This window comes from Benincasa hispida, chromosome 3, assembly GCF_009727055.1.
Source record: "Benincasa hispida cultivar B227 chromosome 3, ASM972705v1, whole genome shotgun sequence".
NCBI classification, from domain to species: Eukaryota; Viridiplantae; Streptophyta; class Magnoliopsida; order Cucurbitales; family Cucurbitaceae; genus Benincasa; species Benincasa hispida.
In genome coordinates this window covers 3,787,547-3,797,098 of record NC_052351.1, presented here as the reverse complement: position 1 = coordinate 3,797,098, position 9,552 = coordinate 3,787,547, and the positions used below count along the sequence as shown (strand labels likewise).

General features: G+C 35.4%; 1 protein-coding gene across 1 annotated transcript; it reads left to right on the top strand.

Annotated features, from left to right (window-relative positions):
- Window positions 1-2,844: 2,844 nt before the first annotated feature.
- On the top strand, window positions 2,845-9,340 carry LOC120074088 (homeobox-leucine zipper protein ATHB-14-like). Its single transcript, XM_039027081.1, has 18 exons — window positions 2,845-4,017; window positions 4,971-5,130; window positions 5,255-5,370; window positions 5,462-5,552; window positions 5,687-5,782; window positions 5,880-5,993; window positions 6,076-6,159; window positions 6,372-6,527; window positions 6,613-6,687; window positions 6,772-6,878; window positions 7,004-7,193; window positions 7,275-7,463; window positions 7,539-7,622; window positions 7,715-7,849; window positions 7,967-8,292; window positions 8,462-8,573; window positions 8,667-8,816; window positions 8,920-9,340. The coding sequence occupies exons 1-18, from the start codon at window positions 3,806-3,808 to the stop codon at window positions 9,064-9,066; spliced, it is 2,544 nt and encodes an 847-aa protein (XP_038883009.1). The 5' UTR covers window positions 2,845-3,805; the 3' UTR covers window positions 9,067-9,340.
- Window positions 9,341-9,552: the final 212 nt, after the last annotated feature.

Below are 9,552 nucleotides of genomic sequence, written 5' to 3'. Positions count from 1 at the left end.
TTTTTTTTTTTAATTTGACTGTTTTTTTTAACTTTTATATATATGTATTACCCGACCTGACCCTGAAATGAGGTAACCCGAATTTAATATTTTTTAACATTTTTAACCCAACCCTAATTTATATTTAAGCTCTGTTGGATAACTATTTCATTTTTTATTTTTTGTTTTTGAAAACTAAGCTTATTTTCTCATTTTTTTTTCTTACTTTCTTAAGTTCAATAGTTGAACTTTTAGTCAAATCTCCAAAAAAAAAAAAAGTTTTTAAAAGTTTTTTTAGTTTTCAAAATTTGGTCTGATTTTCTAAACCATTGGTAAAAAGTATATAACAAATAAAAAAAATTAGAGGTAGAAGTAGTTACAAACTCAAATTAAAATAAAAACAAAAACTAAATGATTATCAAATAGGCATTATTATTATTATTATTTTAATAAAAGTTAGATAAATCTTAAAATTCTAAACTCTTCACTTTACAACTATACAAAAGGTCTCAAATTTCTCCATTTTATTATAAACCAGCTTATAATTATCTAATTTCCTTTCTCTCTCCAAATATCTTGTCTTTTAGAGTTTCAATGCGTCAGCTACAAAATAGTGTTGTCCAATAATGAATGATAGCATTTAGCAGTAAATCAACCATTGTACTCTAAAAATTTGTCATCAATTTAATCTGAAACACATACATTACATATTGCTTTAACAACACTATATAGCCCATAGGCCTTGCCTTTTCCCAATAGATTTCTATTCATTATTCCCAAAATTACATATATAACCATTTTATTTTTGTGTTGATTTGCCTAAACACACAAATAGATCCTTTTTTTAGACCTTCTAAAAGACAGAGATATATATTAAAAAATCTGAGTCAACCTAAGTATAATGTTAAGGTAGTCAATTAATTTTATAAGGAATCAAAACCCAAAAGTATGGAGTTGGAGTGAATAATCCATTTGAGACAATTGACTCATTGTTCACACACTAGACCCAACAAAAATGACAAAACTCAAAAAAAGAAAAAAAAACCCACAAATTGTTTAAAACTAAAGAAGTTTAAAGATCGTGAAAATTAATTAATAGGTCAATTTTAAAATGTAAATGTTAATTTTCACCTAAATGAAGAGATATAGACAAATGAAAGTTAAATATCCAACTATATTTTAAGTATTATCGACCAAATTATTTATGGAAAAAGAGAATTGAAATATTTATTTATCAACATCATGAAAACTACATCAAAATAAAAACGAACAATATACAAACAAATGAAAGTTAAATATACCCTAGTTTAAGTATTGTTGACCATGTTATTTATGAAAAATGCAATGAAATGTGAGAGTTTGAAAGAAAATATTATTACCAAAATCATAAAAGCCACAAAAAGACTTCTAATTCACAAATTTGATGCCATTTGTGTTCACCACAAAGAAGTAACCTTGAAGACTATTAGTAGTGTTTCATGACCATTCCACTCTCATTATTGATACATTTTTTCTTCCTCCATTGTTCCCTTCATTACCACTTTTTGTTTTTAATTGACTTTGGGAAGTGAGATGAACAATAATAGATGAATAGTCATCCACATTCACTAATTTTCTTTAAATTATTCTTTGAATAAAGTTCCAATGGATGAGGAGATTTGAGGTTTCTATAAAAGTGAAGACTCCATAAAAAGACATTTGGAAATTTATGTACGTATATGTACTATATGAATAATCAATGTAATAAATAAGATCAAATAAAAACGAGCGACAAATCAATGAAGAGCCGTAATGTTACTATTTAAATCACTAATTCATAAATAAATTAAAACTTCAAGTTGACAAAGCTTTATTTTTTAGTTAATCCATGTAGCTTGACTTAAAACTCATTTATTTTCATTCACAAATTGTTAAAACTAACTTGAAGTGACATGCTAAATCAACTCACCATTATTTACCTTCTCTTTCTTGCAACTATCATAAATTGATTTTGCGGGTACGTAAGAGTTGAAAAAACAAAAATAATATAGAAAAACTTTGTCATTTAACTTATAATTAATAGTTTATGTGATTAAGCTTGTTCAATAAATCGAAGAGTTTTTTTTTTGTCTCGTGGAATATTACAAACTCATCGTTATTATTCAGTAGCTAGTTGAGTAACACTAATGTAGTTGTGGTTGATCAATAGGTCTTTATAGTATTAAAATTGAATTAACATTGAGATAAGTTGAGACGAGTCTAATCGAACTTTCTAAAGAGACTATATTTATCTTTGTTGACGAGTTAAACTTTTATTTAACTATTTCCTTGCATTGGTGAAATTTTTTTAGCTATCTTTCATCAAGTGGTTAAAATTTATTAACTAAAATGGGCTAAAACAACCATCCATTAAATCCACCATAAATTTTGGATTAAGTGCATGCACATCACCTCTATACTTGTACAAGTTAGAGCAACCAAGCACATGAGTAATTACAAACCCAACAAACTGAACTTTCTAAAACAGCTATAATAAGGTAAATTCAATGGAAACAAATCATATCACAAAAATAAAGATATGGTATCTAAAATGCTGAACTTAGAAACACCAACATGGATCTAAAAAATACAAACCTTTACACATTCTTTAAAGTAAAACATTGCCTAGTTAAGAAAATAGCACAAAAATGGAAAATGCAATAGAATGCTGCCAAAAATAAAGTATAAGTAGGCAAAGGGCAAAAGTAATAATTTTGGCCACTTTCTCCCTCTTCATCTTCACCTAAAAGTCCTATTCCCTTTCAGATATTCTGTTGTCAATCCATCAAACTTATATAAATACATACGAACACACATGCTGTATATATCACAGTTCTTAGAGATTGATACACAACAAAAAGTCTAATATCATACATTCATCTCGTGAACATCTGTTGTTAAAGAGATTGGGGGAAAGCAAGAAAGAACGATGGTTCTTTCTTCTGAGTTCTGAGCTCTGACTGTTTTGTTTTTTTTTTTTTTTGTTTAGAGAGATTAGTGAGAGAGAGGAAGATGAACAGTACCCATTTGTTCAAAAGAAACGTTCTCTCTGCCTTCTGTGTATATGTGAGTGACAGGCTTTAAATAAAACAAATGCCCTTCTCAGTCCTTCTGACTCTGCCTCCTCTCAATTAATCCTTCTTTTTTTCTTTTTCTTTTGAAATTTCACATCACTCAGTGGGAAGAAAGTGGGATTTTTCAATTTTTATTTCTGCAGAAAAACCCAGAGAGAGAAAAGTTGGGAAAAGGAATTTGGCCACCTGGCCTTTGGATTTCCATTGGATGTTTGTTTTCTTCTGTTTATACTTTCTCTGTCCACTTACAAACCCACAATTCCTCAACCTCAAACAACCCCTCACCTCATTTTCTTTTTCCATTTATTCAAATTTTGTTTCTCTCTCTCTGTTGGGTTGGTTTTGTTATTTGGGTTTTTGTTATTCCTTTTCTTTTCCTCTTCTTTGTGTTTTAAGTCCTCGAAATTGGTGTTTTTTTGGTGGTAAAGACCAAAGGACTCTGTTCATGCTCTTCTTCAACCTGTGTGCTTTGAGGAAGAAGCAGAGCACTAACTGATGAAGGAGAGAGGAGGCTCTCTTGGAGGAGAGAGCCTGCCCGGTAAAAAGACTAACAGCAACACCAACACCGCTAAAGAAGAAGAACAAGACGACCCTAAAACTCCATTTTGTTAACTTCCCATTTTCCCTTAGCAAAAAAATCTAGTTCTTGAGGCTCTCCTTTTGGTGGGTTTTGAATCTTTTGAGCTTTGAAATCTTTCGTTTGCCTCTTTGTTCGAGTTTGCTGTTAAAGGTACATGGCGCTTGTTATCCACAAAGATTCATCAAACAAACAAATGGATTCAAGCAAATACGTACGGTATACACCCGAGCAAGTTGAGGCATTAGAGAGAGTTTATGCAGAATGTCCGAAGCCTAGTTCTCTCAGAAGGCAGCAGCTCATTAGAGAGTGCCCAATCCTTTCTAACATTGAGCCTAAACAGATCAAAGTTTGGTTTCAAAATCGCAGGTATAATGTTTGTTTCAAAACTGGCCTTTTCTTGTAGACTGTTTTTAAAGTTGTCTTTTTTTCATCTTGCTCTTCTTTTCAAGAAGGATAACATTTCTTACAGAGAACCTGTACTTTGCTTTCTTGTTTGTTTGTTTTTGCCATCTGCAATATTGTCAAAAGTTTTGGTTTGGGCTCTGAGCTTGTGGTACATCTAAGTAAGGAGATGAATAGCTGTGGGAGATGGGTTTATATGGAAATGATGCTACTGATTGGAAATAACCACATTTTTCCATAAGATTTCTGTATTCAGTAACTTTACTTCTTTTTGCCATATCTTTTCGTCGTCTTCTTCAATAAGGAACTGGATCTCCCGATGATTATGAGAATCTGACCTTCAGTTTGGCCTTTTTGGGATGAAATTTATGGTTGTTAAAAATCCTTAAGGATATTTCTAATATGGTCGTGATTTGTTTGAAATAAAAGATCCTACCATGTTTCTGGGGTTGAAGTTCTTTCAAATGCTGGATTTCTGTCTGCAATGGTTTGGATTTGAATGAAAACTATTTAGCCTATTGACCAGTGATTTAATATTTAGCAGACTTTTCTACTTTAAGTTGCAGGTTTTAAAGTCTAAACTGTTCTAATCTACCTCTCTTTTTACTTATTTGTTTGTTTTGGTAAAATTTCTCACATTTATTACTTGGATAGAGTCTCTCCTGGGAGATTGGACTGTGGACTGTGAATTTTGTATGGTTTTGAAACAGGATTTTCTTTTTCTTATTTGGATGGTATTAAAGCATGGACTTTGTGACTTGTCTGTCATTTTCAAACACTAGTTGAAATTTGTAAGCTTCTGTTTGTACTGTTTCCTTGATGTCAAACATCAGTCTTGGATGAAGACAGATGATAAACTAACGCTCTAGATTATTTGCAAACAACTTCATTGTTTGTTTTCCTTAATTCTCTGCTAGATGCCGTGAGAAGCAGAGGAAGGAATCATCTCGCCTCCAGAGCGTAAACAGAAAGTTGTCTGCGATGAACAAATTGTTGATGGAGGAGAATGACCGTTTACAGAAGCAGGTGTCTCATTTGGTATATGAGAATGGATTTATGCGCCAGCAACTGCATAATGTAATCCCTTTCACCTCAGTCTATCCCCTTCAAGCTATTCCCAACTTCAGTTCACTTTACAATGATTTTTCATATAATTTTGATTTCATCTGCGTAAAAATGAGTTTACTTATCTCTCCAATAGGCATCTGGAACAACTACAGACAATAGCTGTGAGTCTGTAGTCATGAGCGGTCAGTCTCAACAACAGCAAAATCCAAATCCTCAGCATCCTAATAAGGATGTTAACAACCCAGCTGGGTTAGTAAATTTAACTACTTGCTTCATATTTCACTAGTTTTTTCTTTCTCACCCTTGTTTTTAGATGTAATATTGAAATTGCTTTTCATAGTCTTCTCGCGGTAGCTGAGGAGACCCTGGCAGAGTTCCTTTCCAAGGCTACAGGAACTGCTGTCGACTGGGTCCAGATGATTGGGATGAAGGTGAGTATTCTTTGAATTATAGGACTAAAGCACATTTGCACTCAACTCCTGAAGGTTTTTGGTTCAGTTTCTAATTTTCTACTTGATTTATGTTTTACTGAATGGTTATAATGAATGTATTCATATTTGCACAGCCTGGTCCGGATTCTATTGGAATCGTTGCTGTTTCCCGCAATTGCAGTGGGGTAGCAGCGCGAGCCTGTGGTCTTGTTAGTCTAGAGCCGACAAAGGTAATATGAAGTAAAATTTCATGCCCTTGAAAATGATGATTCATTTTTGGAAACTTTCTTGTGTTTGGATCATAGACATGAAATTTAATCGATGCAGGTTGCAGAAATTCTCAAAGATCGCCTTTCATGGTATCGTGACTGCCGCTGTCTTAATGTATTAAGTGTAATTCCTACGGGAAATGGGGGAACAATAGAGCTCATATATATGCAGGTTCGCTATGTTATTTATTCTGTCTCTTCTATGATTTAAGTTTCCATTCTACTGTTTCTAATTCCATTTGTTTTCTTATTAGACTTACGCTCCAACGACATTAGCAGCAGCACGTGACTTCTGGACTATGAGATATACAACAAGTCTAGATGATGGCAGTCTAGTGGTATATTCATTGACCACATCTTTTTTTACCATTATTTTTAATTATATATTTCTTGGTTAAAGATACTTTATTTTGCATCTTCATTTGAGAAATTCGAAGTTTTGGTACTATTTGTTGATTCAGACGGGCTTTTTTAAGGCATTGTATTTTACTTCGTGGGAACAAAGACCAGATGAGTCTTGATGCATCTTTTCTTTTGGAATGAGTTGCAGGTTTGTGAGAGGTCATTATCTTCTTCAAGTGGTGGCCCAGCAGGGCCTCCGCCATCTACTTTTGTAAGAGCCGAGATGCTTCCTAGTGGCTATTTAATAAGAGCGTGCGAGGGCGGTGGATCAATTATTCACATTGTTGATCATGTTGATTTGGATGTGAGCTTTCAACTTTAAGTATTAAACTTCATAAATCTTGATTTTTTGGGTACATTTTTCTCTACATCTTTTATTCCATTTATAGGTTTGGAGTGTCCCTGAAGTTCTTAGGCCACTTTATGAGTCATCCAAGATCCTTGCTCAGAAAATGACAATTTCTGTAAGAATTGTTGCATAAGGTTCCACTCTTTTGACAACTAAATCATATTTGTTCTCACTGTATGGGTCAAATTTGTGTTCTCAGGCATTGCGTCACATTAGACAAATTGCACAAGAGACTAATGGAGAGATTCAATGTACTGGCGGACGTCAACCAGCTGTACTACGGATGTTTAGTCAAAAACTTTGCAGGTAGTGCTTGCGCATGATCATGACTGGGTTTTTTACTGTGGAGAACTTGATAATTAATGATGATTTATGATTGTCATTGAGTACTGCTTTCTTTAGTTCTAATCATACCTTAAAATGGTCTTTAGGGGTTTCAACGACGCTATCAATGGGTTTGCTGATGATGGTTGGTCACCTATGGGCAGTGATGGTGTGGAGGACGTGACAATTGTGATAAACTCATCAGCAAACAAGTTTCCTGGATCCCAGTATAACACATCTTTGTATCCCTCTTTTGGCGGAGGAGTCATGTGTGCAAAAGCGTCAATGTTGCTTCAGGTGAATAATTGGTTTGTACATTGTACATCTGAATAATTGGTACTTGGTTTCAATCTTAACTTGTCCACTCGTTATTTGCAGAATGTTCCCCCTGCTTTGCTTGTTCGATTCCTGAGAGAGCATCGGTCTGAATGGGCTGATTATGGAGTTGATGCGTACTCTGCTGCAAGTTTAAAAGCCAGTCCATATGCTGTTCCTTGTGCAAGGCCCGGTGGCTTCCCTAGCAGCCAGGTTATTTTGCCTCTGGCTCCTACTGTGGAACATGAGGAGGTAAGAATTTCCATCTTTGAAATAATTCCTTCAGTCATTTCGTTTTACTGTATATATGACAATATCTTTGTGCAGTTTTTGGAGGTGGTTCGGCTGGAGGGCCTTGCATTCTCTCCTGAAGATGTTGCTTTGGCTGGACGAGATATGTACTTATTGCAGGTGAGTTCACTACATTTTAGTTGCATGTTCTTATCCAATGTGCGTTTTTGTTAGTCACCTCCTGATGATATGTTTTTTCAACTTCGTGGCAGCTCTGTAGTGGGGTCGATGAGAATGCAGTTGGAGCTTGTGCTCAGCTTGTGTTTGCACCTATAGATGAATCTTTTGCTGATGATGCTCCACTACTTACTTCAGGGTTTCGTGTCATACCGCTGGATCAGAAAACGGTCGGTCTCTGCATTAAATCACCATCTTGGGCATACTCTTTCGCGTGGATATCTTTTATTCAAAAGAAACATAAATTAACTTGTTTTTTCCTCGCCTCTGTTTTTCATCCATGGCAGGATGAACCTACTGCTGCTCGAACATTGGATTTGGCGTCTACACTTGAAGTTGGTGCCAATGCTGCACGTTCTGCTGGTGAAACTGATTTGAGCAGCTACAACCTTCGTTCAGTCTTGACCATTGCTTTCCAGTTCACCTTTGAGAATCACTTACAAGAAAATGTGGCTGCTATGGCCCGACAGTACGTTCGTAGTGTTGTAGGGTCTGTTCAAAGGGTTGCCATGGCCATTTCCCCTTCGCGGTTGAGTTCCAATATGGGACTAAAACCTCTTCCTGGTTCCCCTGAAGCTCTCACTTTGGCTCGATGGATTTGCCGAAGCTACAGGTACATAATATGTAGTTCCCTAGTGTCCTTGGCAGTAATTTTTCCTTCCTCAGAAAATACTTTGAAGTATATGAAATGAGCCATGAAATTTCCTTATATCGCTTCTGATCAATGCATGGTGAACTCCCCTTCCCTCAATGCTCTACTTATCAATGGTTTGGTGTTTCAGGATCCATGTTGGAGCTGATCTCCTTCAAGCCGATTCCCAGTCCGGGGATGCCATGTTGAAGCAGCTTTGGCACCACTCCGATTCAATCATGTGTTGCTCCGTCAAAACCAACGTAATCGCCATTACAACCTTTGAAATTGAATTATATGCCAAGTCATTAAACTGCTCCGGATAGCTGACATTATTTTGAAAAACTTCATTGCAGGCATCTGCTGTGTTCACCTTTGCTAACCAGGCTGGTCTGGACATGCTTGAAACCACTCTTGTTGGCCTGCAAGATATAATGCTCGACAAAATTCTCGATGAGGCGGGTCGGAAGATTCTCTGTTCCGAGTTCCCCAAGATAATGCAGCAGGTATAAATTAATAACACTATATGATTTATCTTAATCTATCATCTCCTGAATAATATAGGCATATCAAGAATACTTCTCATATAAATGTTCTGTCACCTTGCAGGGGTTTGCAAATCTTCCCTCGGGCATCTGCGTATCCAGTATGGGTCGTCCCATTTCTTATGAGCAAGCAGTTGCCTGGAAGGTTCTGAATGATGATGATTCCAATCACTGTCTAGGTTTCATGTTCATAAACTGGTCCTTTGTTTGACGGGGAAGAAGCGTGACTTTGTTAACATTATCAAGTAGTGGGATTGTAATTCAACATAGAACATGATGTCTTTCTTTTACTGCAGGACTTCTTGACTTAAGGTCTTTTGCTGTTCTTCCTTTTTGGTTGGGAAAACAAATATGCTTAAGCTTAGCTAGCTATTTGGACCCTTTGTTTTCAACCTAGACACCATGACTTAATGTCGTTAATTTCATCAACATTATTATGCTGTGTGAGGTTATTTTTCTGCTCAAGGATCATCTGTCTTTGTATACGATCTGATTCATTTTATATCAGATATTTTAGTATTGAAAAGGAAGAAAAGAAATTTACTGACCAAAAGTTTACTTATATAAAACTCTGAAACCTACAACGTAAAGAGTTGTTTAGTCTAGAAACCTACAATGTAAAAGCTGATATATTTAGTTGTGTGGCTTGGCTTGGCTCATGAAGTTTTTAGGCCAAACTCGGAGTGGGTTATTTAAA

What these genes read in the sequence shown, in the direction of transcription:
- LOC120074088 (XM_039027081.1), top strand. Translation starts at nt 3,806, where the DNA reads ATGGCGCTTGTTATCCACAAAGATTCATCAAACAAACAAATGGATTCA. An exon ending in TTGATCATGTTGATTTGGAT is followed by an intron (nt 6,528 to 6,612) that starts GTGAGCTTTCAA and finishes TTCCATTTATAG; the next exon opens with GTTTGGAGTGTCCCTGAAGT. An exon ending in CTACTGTGGAACATGAGGAG is followed by an intron (nt 7,464 to 7,538) that starts GTAAGAATTTCC and finishes ATCTTTGTGCAG; the next exon opens with TTTTTGGAGGTGGTTCGGCT.